Source organism: Oncorhynchus keta, chromosome 34 (genome assembly GCF_023373465.1).
Source record: "Oncorhynchus keta strain PuntledgeMale-10-30-2019 chromosome 34, Oket_V2, whole genome shotgun sequence".
NCBI lineage: Eukaryota > Metazoa > Chordata > Actinopteri > Salmoniformes > Salmonidae > Oncorhynchus > Oncorhynchus keta.
Window position 1 is genome coordinate 64,299,938 of NC_068454.1, and position 14,319 is coordinate 64,314,256.

Here is a 14,319-nt window from a genome sequence, read left to right on the forward strand (position 1 = left end):
GCCTCTTCAGATTCCATCTGGTTCCAAAAATAGGACATGAAAAGAGCATTGATTGCAGTAGCCAATATACAGTCCGTTGCCTTACAACAAAAAGAAGACTATTTTCCTTGTTTCCTCTATAGATAATTAACCTGCCTTCATGTTATCTCTGTGTGAAGGACAAGCTCAGACACTTCCCCCCACATCTATCACCAGAACGCACAATGCAATTAAAAGTTAATAGATGCCAGCAAAAGAATAAATATACTTTCTTTCTTCCTCTCTTCTCCTCTCACCAGAGGGTTTGTTTACAAAAGCCTTTGAAAGTTTATCTTTTTTTCTCTCTCCATTTCCTGACAATGCAATGAGAAGACAATATCGAGACACGGTGCGGCGTACGACAGCCAAGGCCAGGTAAATACTCATTTCAAATTGGATTTCCTATCTTTTTTCTTTCGGCAGGATTGTATTCATATACAGAGCGAAGGAAATTCGGGGAGAGGATGGCTGCCTGCCACACACTGGAAACTATTAAGTGCATTAGAGGGGAACTGAGTGCACATCAAATCAATTCCAACTCCAGGAAAGCCGCCCTGGGTTGAATACTGTGACACATGCCTCTCTCTCCAGGATTACTTCCATGCCCTCATGAATCGTACTCCTTTTTAATCTGATTTACCTTGGCGACATGCACATACAGTATTACTGGGAATTAGTGGGAATAGGTGTGACGAAACTAGGCTGGGTACACAATGAAAGCCTAAGAAAAAGCAGGAGGCTCCACAACTATTTATCGTGGGTAAACTGTGGGTGCTCATGTTGAGTAGTATTAGGTATCAACACTTTAGGATAGGAGTATAACATTGGAGCCTATTTGATTTCACATAATGTCCACATGTGCGATGAGTTACCGTATATATTATGCTTCTTGAGAGGTGAAACCAAAGCCACATTTCCATCAATGGGTGGACAATGTCACTGCATTCACTTCCATTCTATTAAATGTTTTAATACAGCATGTATAAAACAGAACTTCCTCACAGCAAGTTTAGCTTGATCAAAAAAGGCTTTCAAATATCAGTTGTCATATGTCGTTGTTACAAAGGGGCTATGTATGAATGGCCTCTGACCTCCAGCTAAAGACAGGAGGCTCTGTAAGTTAATGGAACAACCTAATGGTGTAATGCACTGTTTATGTGGCTGTTATAAGAGGTAAACCAGTATGTATGGCCTATAGTAGGGATCATCAACTAGATTCAGTCGCGGGACAATTCTTTTCTTGAGCGGATGGTCAGGGGCCGGTACATAATTACAAATAAACTGAAAATTGAGCGCAAGAAACCCAAACATATATACTATTTGAGTAAAACATAATAATTTCAAACCTTGCTTACATGTGTATATGGGTCTCTCTAGTACGTGTCAGAGTTCCAAAATTAAAATAATTTGCAGCTGATTTCCTGCTGTTGAAAATAAAATATTTAAAAACAAATTTGCCCAGAAAACTTGGGGAACCAAATAAAACCACCTGCGGTCCAAATTCGGCCCATGAGCCGCCAGTTGGGGAACCCTGGCCTATAGTATGTATGACATCTGACCTCCAGCACGAAGACGGGCAACTCGGTCAGCTCCTCTGTGACAGCTGCATGGTACTCTGTCTGGCCGAAGACGGGCGCCTCGTCGTTGCGGTTCACCACCTGGACCACCACTAGGCTCTCGTTCTCCCATTTCCCGTCGGAGGCCACCAGTCTCAGCTCGTAGCGTTGCTCCATCTCGTAGTCTAAATGCTGGGCCACAAAGATGGTCCCCACCTCTGGCTCCACGTCAAAGGTGCCCATGGTGTTGCCAGAGGTGATCTGGTAGCGGAGCTTGGCGTTGGCACCTGGACAAGGAGATATGGCTGATTGCTTTTATTGGTTAGACAAGGTAGAACTAGTAGTCCATGATAGAGGAGGAGAAAGGAGGACATAGTTACAGGCAGTATGCTGTGGTATGTGTGTGCTCACTCTCACACACAAGCCTACAGGCTGACAATCTGCACACGTACAAACACGTGCCGCACAAAAACTCAAAAACAACCTCACACTTCCAACAGCCCTCGACATTAAAGAACAACCCACCCAATACCCTCTCTGAGTCACACAATGCCATCCGACTATCAAATATTTTGGAGGAAAACATCAGATTCTCTCACAGTGGGCCTCATTAGACAGAATACAGAAGGCAGTGAGGGCTGGTCTCACCCACTCCCACCTCAACTTTGTCTCAGGCACCACCCGTCCTCCTCCCTCCCTGGCCCTTCATGTCCTCAGTGGGTTCAGTTACAAATACACACAACAAATGAACATAGAGTATCAGTCAAAAGTTTGTACACACCTACTGATTGCATTTTTCTTTATGTTTACTATTTCCTACATTGTAGAATAATAGTAAAGACATCAAAACTATTAAATAACATATAAGGAATCATGCAGTAACCAAAAAAGTGTTAAAGAAATATATTTGAGATTCTTCAAAGTAGCCACCCTTTTGCCGTGATGACAGCTTTGCACACTCTTGGCATTCTCTCAACCAGCCTTCATGAGGTAGTCACCTGGAATGCATAGTAAAAATAAAGAAAAATCCTTGAATGAGTAGGTGTGTGCAAACCTTTGACTGGTACTGTACATATTTGTGAATACTCTCACGCATCCATGCACAAATCTTTCTAACTTCCTCTCTTCTTTTATCTCATTTATCTCTCTTATCCTCACCAAATATCTTATCTCCTCTCCTCTTCACTCTCCCATTCCTCCGCTCTAACCTCATCCACTCTACCGCTGTCAACCCTAATCAGATACCCCATCAGAAGCGGAGAGGAGAGGGCTAGGTCGGGATGGCGTTCCCGGTCTGGGAAATGGGAATAATGAGATGGGATCAAAGGAGTCTGAATCCTGACTGCTGGTGTCTGTCATGTTAGAGTGCTGGGTGCTCCATTGTGGAGCTCCACAGTGGGACCTTCATACTAGTCCTTATAAAGCTATGCAAGAGCTGAATAAGGACATGGTTGGGGTTCTACAGTAGTTAGGAGTCTGATGAGTAGAGATGTATGAAAAGGACTGTCAAGAATGCAGATGTGCACAAGGCTGGATGATTTACACTAAACATTACACATTCCATTCCATAAACAATCTCCATTTAATATTGTACTAGTTCCTGCACCAGCTTCCCACCCCCACGCTCAGACATATGCGCATAAACACAAACACACACTGTTTCTCTCTCTCACTCTTTCTTTTTCTCTTTCTCTCTCTCACAGACACACACATACCCACACTCCCTGTCTGCCTGCGTCTGGCTCGGGCCCTGTTTACCAGCACGGAGGAGATTTTAGGAGACAAACACCATCTGTGTGAGACATGTCGGGCCTTCATTACGACATGTCATGCTCCGATCGGGAGTGTGTGTGGAGGGGGCTTAAGTGTGCTGCCCGTCAAAGCTTCTGAGCACGATCTGCCGTGAGACTCGCCAAGAGGGTGTGTGTGTGTTGAGTGAGTGAGTGAGTAAGTGTGTAAGTGTGTGTTGGGTGAGTGAGTAAGTGTGTGATTGTGTGTTGGTTGAGTGAGTAAGTGAGCGAGTGTGTGTTGGGTGAGTGAGTAAGTGTGTGAGTGTGTGTTGGGTGAGTGAGTAAGTGTGTGAGTGTGTGTTGGGTGAGTGAGTAAGTGTGTGAGTGTGTGTTGGGTGGCGGGAAGTAGTTCCTGTACTTTTGCCTCCGGCCGCATCCCTAATGATCAGTTTGGCCATATGGTTAACCCCCCCTCCCTTAAGTAAGACTGGTGAGGGGGGCAACTGTGCACATCAGGGGGGTGGAGAGGGGCTCAAGGGCTAAGTGGTTTCATCCTTAGCAAACAGGAGCTCCACTGAAGGCCCCAAAATTCTGATTAAGGTCACTAGCATATCCCCACCTCCCACTCCAACCACTCCATGCATTGGACCCCATCCCCTAACCCAATCTGCTTACCATTAAGCTCGACAACCTATATCTGTTTACTGCCAAACCTTCAGCTCAACTCAACTCCAATGTCAACCTCAGAAGAAAAAAAATGGATCTTGTTAAAGCCCATCCAAAAGTTCTTAATTCGGCACATTTTCCACTTGGGATAGAAACCCGATCCTAAAAGGATGTCTGTCTGCAACAAAAGATGCTGAAACTAATCAGGGGCCCCTCTATTCCCCACAGATCTGTTCCCTAATTATTTCAATTCCCCAACTTCCACTGGGAGTGTAATGGGACAATATTGGGATTTCATGGAAAAGTGCCCTTGATGTGCTTTGAAATGAAATACACAGGGGGATTGGAATTAGGAGAGTGTATATGGGCATCAGACTCAAAAGTAAGGATATCCTCATTTGAAACAGATCTCTCCATGTGTTTGTCTACTTGACTATCTCTGTTGAGGAGTAGCATCCACCGTATGGTGGAACAGTGGTGGCTGGTAAAGAGAGGTAGCAGAGAAACCAATGGAAGTACCTCAGCTGAAGATTGTAATGGGAGAGTTATGAGATGTGAATTGTCTTGTCACACCACTAGCACGATAAAGGTGTATTGTTGTATGGATATTTTGTGTGTGTGTGTGTAATCATTATAATGCTCAATGGTTTGTGGATGTTGACAGGTGGTGAGAGGCTCTAAGAGCAGGGGACCATATATAAACTGGAGGTCACTAATCCTATTACGGAAGCACACACACATGCACACCTGGACCAACGACAGTGGGTGTGTGTGTGTTGTTGTGTGAGTGTGTGATGATGTGATGAGAGGGCGGATAGACATCAGGGCAGGCAAGCTTCACTGGTCAATGAACACTGAGGTGATTTCACCTGAACTATTTCACTAAGCTGTGTGTGTATGTATCACAGGGCTGTGGAGTGTGACAGTCAACCACTGATCTATTGGAACACTGTCACCTCCAGCACCAACATGGGACACTGAACTGACTTACTCGACCCCGGAAAATGGGACAATAGCACAAGAAAAGAAAACAGAGGGGAGGAAAGGGAAAGACAGAATAATGAGGTAGAGGTAGAGGAGAGAGAGAGAGAGAGAGAGAGAGAGAGAGAGAGAGAGAGAGAGAGAGAGAGAGAGAGAGAGAGAGAGAGAGAGAGAGAGAGAGAGAGAGAGAGAGAGAGAGAGAGAGAGAGAGAGAGAGAGAGAGAAAAAGCAGTGGAAAGACCAGAGATGAGCCAGGAAAGCTGCAAGAGAGGGAAGGAGAGGAGAGACACAAAATGAGCCGATCTGAAATATAAGAAATGAGACGAGAGGATCTGAGATGAAACACCACGATATGAGAGACTAGACTACACAGGCAGACATCAACCCTACTTCCACCACCACAAGCATAGCCAGGAGTGGCTGAGCTCAAACCTCCCCTCAAGACCTGCCTGCTCAGCAAGGCTAGCGCTTAGCCAGGGATCGTGTCATGTTTTACAGCTAATCTCCCCGCTAATACAGATCATCTCCCTGCTTGGACACCTGCGTGGGAGGCCGGGGGGAAACAAAATGGCCCCCACGGCAGTTTATTCCGAATTGGGGTAAAGTCTACAGAGCGGTGGTGGGATAAGCCGGAGCATTTGGGAGGGAATTGTAGTTGTTGTTTGCGGTAAGTTTGCTATCTTAGCACTTCTTAATTCTGCTTCAGTGTCTTTTTGGGCTGTATACTTTTACAAATCCGCCAAGGGATCAGGCTAGGGGTGTCTGAAGAGGGATAAAAAGCAGAGCCAAGACAGTTGCAAATTCAACTAAACATTGGAAAGGAAAAACAAAAACAAACCCTAAATTCAAGATGGTGGCCCCACTTCTCATCTTAGTCATTTGCTAACTATTTAAATGTAATGTAGCAGCCCATTAAATCAGATGTCATTTCAACACCTGCGTTAGCAGCATCGAAGGTGACATTTCCACCAAAACAACGATCGACATCTACTCCCACAAAGGACTTACCGTTGTCATTAAGACGGCACACTGTTTTTCTTATTTATTAATTTTCAGAGGAGGAGAGACGAGGGACAAACAAAGAGACAAACATCAAATGACTACCTCGGGGGGCCGCATCCATGCCTCCCACATTCACCACAGAGATTTGCTAACACGCTCCGACAGAAAATGAGAGGAATAGAGAGAGTGACAGAGTGGGAGTCAGAGACGGAGAGAGAAAGACAGAGAGTATTCTTTACATAAATATACCTCCTATACTTTACTTAATCTCTGTGGAGCCTGTCAAAGCATCAACAGAACATTCAACTTGATATGGACAGGAATTCATAAGCAGAGAGGGAAGTGACAGGGGGAGAGTGTGTGATTCCATTACAGTCGAGAGACAGAGTTGAACAGACAAGTAGGAAAAGCGACACCAGGATCAACACACACTGTACCACTAGAGCCCAAGTCCTCTATGGGTATCAGGCACTTCAACAAAGACATTATGACTACTGGACCCAGAGAACTGACATTGTGCTTACATTCAATTCTCAATTGTTATGTTTGGGTGTCTTCAGACTTGTATCTGCCAAGGCCTTTGTAAAGATGAAAGATAATCTTCCACGGGAGTAAACACTAGGATGACAAACAGTGCTGTCCAAATAATGTTAGAACTACGTCCCAGGAAACTAGCACCAATAACTTTACTTATTAACTTATCATTGTGAGCGCTGTTTTTTTCAACAACAAAAAAGTCTAAACCCAGGTTGACTGATTGACCCCTCCTCACCCTGAGACCAAGCCCAATGTGCCTCACCTTCATCTTCATCATTGGCCGTCACGGTGATGAGGACGAAGCCCACCTCCTTGTCTTCCTCCACGCTCACCTCGTACACCGATTGGGCGAAGGCCGGAGCGTTGTCGTTGACGTCTGTCACAAGGATCCGTACGTAGGCCGTGTCTGTGTGAACCAATGAGAGGGATCTTTACTAACAACCAATCCAAACTGAAGCATGGACCTAGAGAGCAACACTAATGTATAGTACTCTGACATCAAATTATATTGGCTTGGTCTATGTGGACCAAAGACATTAAAAAGAGATTACATTACTCTAAGTATTCCACCTGGCAAGAGAAAACAGAAGCAGTAACCATCTAACCTCACAGAACACAGCAGTGTAATACCAACAGGGGCAAAAGGGAGAATAATGTGCATTAGCTAGTCATTTCCGTATGAACTCTAGCGGGACCTTGATGGCTTGAACAAACAGCGTGTTGGTGGGATGATTGTAGCATCACTATTCTTTTGCTGTACCTCTGTGTGCGAGTCATTATTGACCCAAAACCCCGATTAGCCATTAGCTCGTTCCATTAGCGCATCGCTAACGACGTCTTAATGAATGAAGTTCATGCTCTAATAACAGGGATTGAGCCAGCTGGTGTGTGTGTGTTTCTGTGTGTTTCTGTGTGTTTCTGTGTGTGTTCCTGTTACTGCCTGGTTAGAAAACGACTGATGTGTTATTGACTGGTTAGGTAAAAGGGGGGTTGATGGAGGATAGGGTGGGTAAGTGGACAGAGCTACCTATTATGAGAGAGTATGATACTCAGAGATTCCCTGTCTGGACAGGTGTGCCTGTGTATGGACTGCAAACATGTGTGTATGCATAGGAGTGTAGGTATGTGAGATACCCACCAGTGTTGGGCTGGCCCTGCTGTCCAGGCCTGGCTGACTCGGAGCTGTCCTGAGACTGGACCTCTATGAGGTAGGAACCTTTCTGCTCACGGTCAAACGAGGCCCGGGTGTGTATGACCCCAGTGTAGGAGTTAATACTGAAGTACTGAGAGTCTCCACTGTCATCCTTCAAGATCACATAGTTTATCTGTAGACAAAGATCGAAACGTTAATGCAAAATCAGGACAAAATTATATACAATATTGTGTTTCTGTTGAATTATTCTAATTTGAAATGGTAAGGAAATCAAGTGATTGTGGGAAATGTAGTCATTCGCAATAAGGGGTCCTCACCATTCCATGGAGGCCTGAATCGAGGTCCGTAGCAGAAACCTGCACCACCGATGTTCCGATCTCTGCCCCCTCTGGAACGGTAGCCTCATAGGTGGAGGACAGGAAGAAGGGAACGTTGTCGTTTACATCTGGAGAGGGGAGAGACAGGTCAGAGGTCAGGGTCAGGGAGGTGATATAGGCCTTCTATTAAGAGCCTGCTAACAGAGGTCCTACCACACCTATTGTTTTGCCCTCAACAATGCTAATGCTAAGTAGACAAACCCAACTCTTAGGTCACTGTCTCTCCAGGTTTTAAGACTACTCTCTAGATATACATGAGATTAGGAACATTTGTGATTTCCCTAAACGCCCCCAAAATACAATTATTGACAAAGTCAGACAAGAATACCCTCTTTTCTTCACGCTATTAGAACTAGATATTTGTGTTCCCGCCTCCTTCCCTGGCGCATGTGGTATGAGTCATTGCTAAATAATCAGTCATTTTAGCCGCTAGTGTTCTCTGTCGCTAGCTGATTACACCTTCCTCCAACAGGCTTCGAGGGACTACATCTTCCCTGTCATTACCTTTCAATCTCCTCTCTTCCTCCTCTCAGCCTCCCGCCTTCATTAACTGAGCTGGAGATTCAAGTATTTATGTTGTGTTGGAAAGCCCTTCACTGTTCCCTACTGCTCAAGCCTGCTTGCTGTCTTCTCTCTCTCTTTTCCTCATAAAACTCACTTCCAGCAAGGTCATGACCCAAGATGAAAAGGTGTGGCCAAGGTATTGTACATATAATATAATCCATTTAGCAGACACTTTTATCCAAGGCAACTTGCAGTCATGAGTGCATAGATTTTACAGGCTTCAGGAATTGAACCCACGACCCTGGTAGTACAAGCACCACACTCTATCAACTGAGCTACAGATGACCACAGTTGTCCCCATAAGTTGCATGTCTCAGGAGTAAATGTATCCAGCGTTCACACTAGTATAAACTGTTAAAATCTAAGAGTGTACACTATACACACTGTTAAAATCTAAGAGTGTACACTATACACACTGTTAAAATCTAAGAGTGTACACTATACACACTGTTAAAATCTAAGAGTGTACACTATACACACTGTTCAAATCTAAGAGTGTACACTATACACACTGTTCAAATCTAAGAGTGTACACTATACACACTGTTCAAATCTAAGAGTGTACACTATACACACTGTTCAAATCTAAGAGTGTACACTATACACACTGTTCAAATCTAAGAGTGTACACTATACACACTGTTCAAATCTAAGAGTGTACACTATACACACTGTTCAAATCTAAGAGTGTACACTATACACACTGTTCAAATCTAACACACTGTTCAAATCTAAGTGTACACTATACACACTGTTCAAATCTAAGAGTGTACACTATACACACTGTTCAAATCTAAGAGTGTACACTATACACACTGTTAAAATCTAAGAGTGTACACTATACACACTGTTCAAATCTAAGAGTGTACACTATACACACTGTTCAACTGTTCATCTAAGAGTGTACACTATACACACTGTTCAAATCTAAGAGTGTACACTATACACACTGTTCAAATCTAAGAGTGTACACTATACACACTGTTCAAATCTAAGAGTGTACACTATACACACTGTTCAAATCTAAGAGTGTACACTATACACACTGTTCAAATCTAAGAGTGTACACTATACACACTGTTCAAATCTAAGAGTGTACACTATACACACTGTTCAAATCTAAGAGTGTACACTATACACACTGTTCAAAATCTATAGAGTGTACACTATACACACTGTTAAAATCTAAGAGTGTACACTATACACACTGTTCAAATCTAAGAGTGTACACTATACACACTGTTCAAATCTAAGAGTGTACACTATACACACTGTTCAAATCTAAGAGTACACTATACACACTGTTCAAATCTAAGAGTGTACACTATACACACTGTTCAAATCTAAGAGTGTACACTATACTGTTCAAATCTAAGTTAAAATCTAAGAGTGTACACTATACACACTGTTCAAATCTAAGAGTGTACACTATACACACTGTTCAAATCTAAGAGTGTACACTATACACACTGTTCAAATCTAAGAAATCTAAGTGTACACTATACACACTGTTAAAAAGAGTCTAAGAGTGTACACTATACACACTGTTAAAATCTAAGAGTGTACACTATACACACTGTTCAAATCTAAGAGTGTACACTATACACACTGTTCAAATCTAACACTGTTCAAATCTAAGACTATACACACTGTTCAAATCTAAGTGTACACTATACACACTATACACACTTCAAATCTAAGAGTGTACACTAAGAGTGTACACTATACACACTGTTAAAATATAAGAGTGTACACTATACACACTGTTAAAATATAAGAGTGTACACTATACACACTGTTCAAATCTAAGAGTGTACACTATACACACTGTTAAAATCTAAGAGTGTACACTATACACACTGTTAAAATCTAAGAGTGTACACTATACACACTGTTCAAATCTAAGAGTGTACACTATACACACTGTTCAAATCTAAGAGTGTACACTATATACACTGTTCAAATCTAAGAGTGTACACTATACACACTGTTCAAATCTAAGAGTGTACACTATACACACTGTTCAAATCTAAGAGTGTACACTATACACACTGTTCAAATCTAAGAGTGTACACTATACACACTGTTCAAATCTAAGAGTGTACACTATACACACTGTTCAAATCTAAGAGTGTACACTATACACACTGTTCAAATCTAAGAGTGTACACTATACACACTGTTCAAATCTAAGAGTGTACACTATACACACTGTTCAAATCTAAGAGTGTACACTATACACACTGTTAAAATCTAAGAGTGTACACTATACACACTGTTAAAATCTAAGAGTGTACACTATACACACTGTTAAAATCTAAGAGTGTACACTATACACACTGTTAAAATCTAAGAGTGTACACTATACACACTGTTCAAATCTAAGAGTGTACACTATACACACTGTTCAAATCTAAGAGTGTACACTATACACACTGTTCAAATCTAAAAGTGTACACTATACACACTGTTCAAATCTAAGAGTGTACACTATACACACTGTTAAAATCTAAGAGTGTACACTATACACACTGTTAAAATCTAAGAGTGTACACTATACACACTGTTAAAATCTAAGAGTGTACACTATAAAATCACACTGTTCTAAATCTAAGAGTGTACACTATACACACTGTTCAAATCTAAGTGTTTACACTATACACACTGTTCAAATCTAAGAGTGTACACTATACACACTGTTCAAATCTAAGAGTGTACACTATATACACACTGTTCAAATCTAAGAGTGTACACTATACACACTGTTCAAATCTAAGAGTGTACACTATACACACTGTTCAAATCTAAGAGTGTACACTATACACACTGTTCAAATCTAAGAGTGTACACTATACACACTGTTCAAATCTAAGAGTGTACACTATACACACTGTTCAAATCTATACACACTGAAAATCTAAGTGTACACTATACACACTGTTCAAATCTAAGAGTGTACACTATACACACTGTTCAAATCTAAGAGTGTACACTATACACACTGTTAAAATCTAAGAGTGTACACTATACACACTGTTCAAATCTAAGTTAAAATCTAAGTGTACACTATACACACTGTTCAAATCTAAGAGTGTACACTATACACACTGTTCAAATCTAAGAGTGTACACTGTACACACTGTTAAAATCTAAGAGTGTACACTATACACACTGTTAAAATCTAAGAGTGTAAATCACTATACACACTGTTAAAATCTAACACACTGAAAATCTAAGTGTACACTATACACACTGTTAAAATCTAAGAGTGTACACTATACACACTACACTATACACACTGTTCAAATCTAAGAGTGTACACTATACACACTGTTCAAATCTAAGTTAAAATCTAAGTGTACACTACACTAAATACACACTGTTCAAATCTAAGAGTGTACACTATACACACTGTTCAAATCTAACACACTGAGTGTACACTATACACACTGTTCTAAATCTAACACACTGTTAGTGTACACTATACACACTGTTCAAATCTAAGAGTGTACACTATACACACTGTTCAAAATCTAAGAGTGTACACTATACACACTGTTCAAATCTAAGAGTGTACACTATACACACTGTTCAAATCTAAGAGTGTACACTATACACACTGTTAAAATCTAAGAGTGTACACTATACACACTGTTCAAATCTAAGAGTGTACACTATACACACTGTTAAAATCTAAGAGTGTACACTATACACACTGTTAAAATCTAAGAGTGTACACTATACACACTGTTAAAAAGAGTCTAACACTGTTCAAATCTAAGAGTACACTATACACACTGTTAAAATCTAAGAGTGTACACTATACACACTGTTCAAATCTAAGAGTGTACACTATACACACTGTTCAAATCTAAGAGTGTACACTATACACACTGTTCAAATCTAAGAGTGTACACTATACACACTGTTCAAATCTAAGAGTGTACACTATACACACTGTTCAAATCTAAGAGTGTACACTATACACACTGTTCAAATCTAAGAGTGTACACTATACACACTGTTCAAATCTAAGAGTGTACACTATACACACTGTTCAAATCTAAGAGTGTACACTATACACACTGTTCAAATCTAAGAGTGTACACTATACACACTGTTAAAATCTAAGAGTGTACACTATACACACTGTTAAAATCTAAGAGTGTACACTATACACACTGTTCAAATCTAAGAGTGTACACTATACACACTGTTCAAATCTAAGAGTGTACACTATACACACTGTTCAAATCTAAGTGTGTACACTATACACACTGTTCAAATCTAAGAGTGTACACTATACACACTGTTCAAATCTAAGAGTGTACACTATACACACTGTTCAAATCTAAGTGTGTACACTATACACACTGTTCAAATCTAAGAGTGTACACTGTACACACTGTTAAAATCTAAGTGTACACTATACACACTGTTAAAATCTAAGAGTGTACACTGTACACACTGTTAAAATCTAAGAGAGTACACTATACACACAGTTCAAATCTAAAAGTGTACACTATACACACTGTTAAAATGCCTCCTACCTGTAACATTGACGTAGACAGTAGTAAAAGAGGCCAGTGGAACAGCAGCTACGTTCTGCACTCTGACCCTTAGTGTGAAGAAGTGCGTGGTCTCATAGTCCAGAGGTTCAGCAACCAGTATGGTGGCAGAGCCATCAGCCCTGTTGGGTTTGATGTAGAAACGGACAGGCATGTTGGTCTCCGGCACCTGACCCTCTTCAAGGTTATAGGTCACTCTGGAGTCACCCAGCGGCGAGGTGGCCTTGATAGTCTGGAGGAGAGGAAGCAGGATATGACATCATTACTGAAAGGATAGGGAGGTGGATATATATGCAAGTGTATATGCATGTCTGAACAGAGTGAATGAGTGTGTGTGTGTGTGTTCATATGAATGTCTTAACAGAGTGAGTGTGTTCTTTTGTCTGTGCAGGTTCATTTGAGTACCAGTGTGTGTTCCTGAAGTACAACACAGAAACCTAGGAGGAACATGCTTGGGCATGCTGTAATGTCCCATAGATTTATTTTTTATCTTGGAGGTGAATTACTGAAAAAGAGCCAATGAATAACAAAAGGAGTTGGCTTTGGCCAAAGCTCCCTGAAGACAATTTGCATTATTAGTGAGCGGACCCATTTAAAATCAGCACAAACATCTCCCTACTGCTGAATGCACTTCAGGAATACATTAGAGACGCAAAGTCTAATCCATCAAAGTTCCTATTGAACTGATATTGCAATTTTATGGAGACACTTTCCACTGGAAAATCAGCTCCAGACTATCTGGTTCTAAATGAAGGCTGCAGGGTCTTCACAACGCTCCCACTCTCTCTTTTCCAGGAACCGTGGCAGAGAAAACCAAAGTGACAGGAAATGACACGGGGAAGTATATCGCTGCCGCGCATACCTGGGTACAGAGGGAGCCCATCAATGGGATTTCACAGACATTGTGTCACACTAATTGATATCCCCCCCCCCCTTCCTGTTTATACCAGTATGGAGGTCAGGTGTGAGAATGTTTTCTTTCCATCTCTGTATGAAACATATGTGGTGGTTGCATGGACGTCATCCTACACTCACAGGGACAACAGGCAGGATTCTCATTGTTCTGAGGACTCCATTATGGGTCACAGCTGCACGCTGTCTGGCACCAAATCATTTGTTACTTCAAGGGTTCCTCCAAACGAACTCCATAAATGAGAGCATTTATTA

At 41.5% G+C, this 14,319-nt stretch overlaps 1 protein-coding gene across 1 annotated transcript in view; it reads right to left on the reverse strand.

Annotated features, from left to right (window-relative positions):
* Positions 1-14,319, reverse strand: part of LOC118367541 (neural-cadherin-like) — a 189,229-nt gene that overhangs the window by 22,594 nt on the left and 152,316 nt on the right. The window contains exons 13-17 of the mRNA XM_052494416.1: positions 13,135-13,384; positions 7,961-8,088; positions 7,629-7,815; positions 6,753-6,896; positions 1,578-1,861 (exon numbers count right to left, since the gene is read on the reverse strand). Of these exons, the coding sequence (XP_052350376.1) occupies positions 1,578-1,861; positions 6,753-6,896; positions 7,629-7,815; positions 7,961-8,088; positions 13,135-13,384 (993 nt within the window). The remainder of the gene's footprint in view (positions 1-1,577; positions 1,862-6,752; positions 6,897-7,628; positions 7,816-7,960; positions 8,089-13,134; positions 13,385-14,319) is intronic.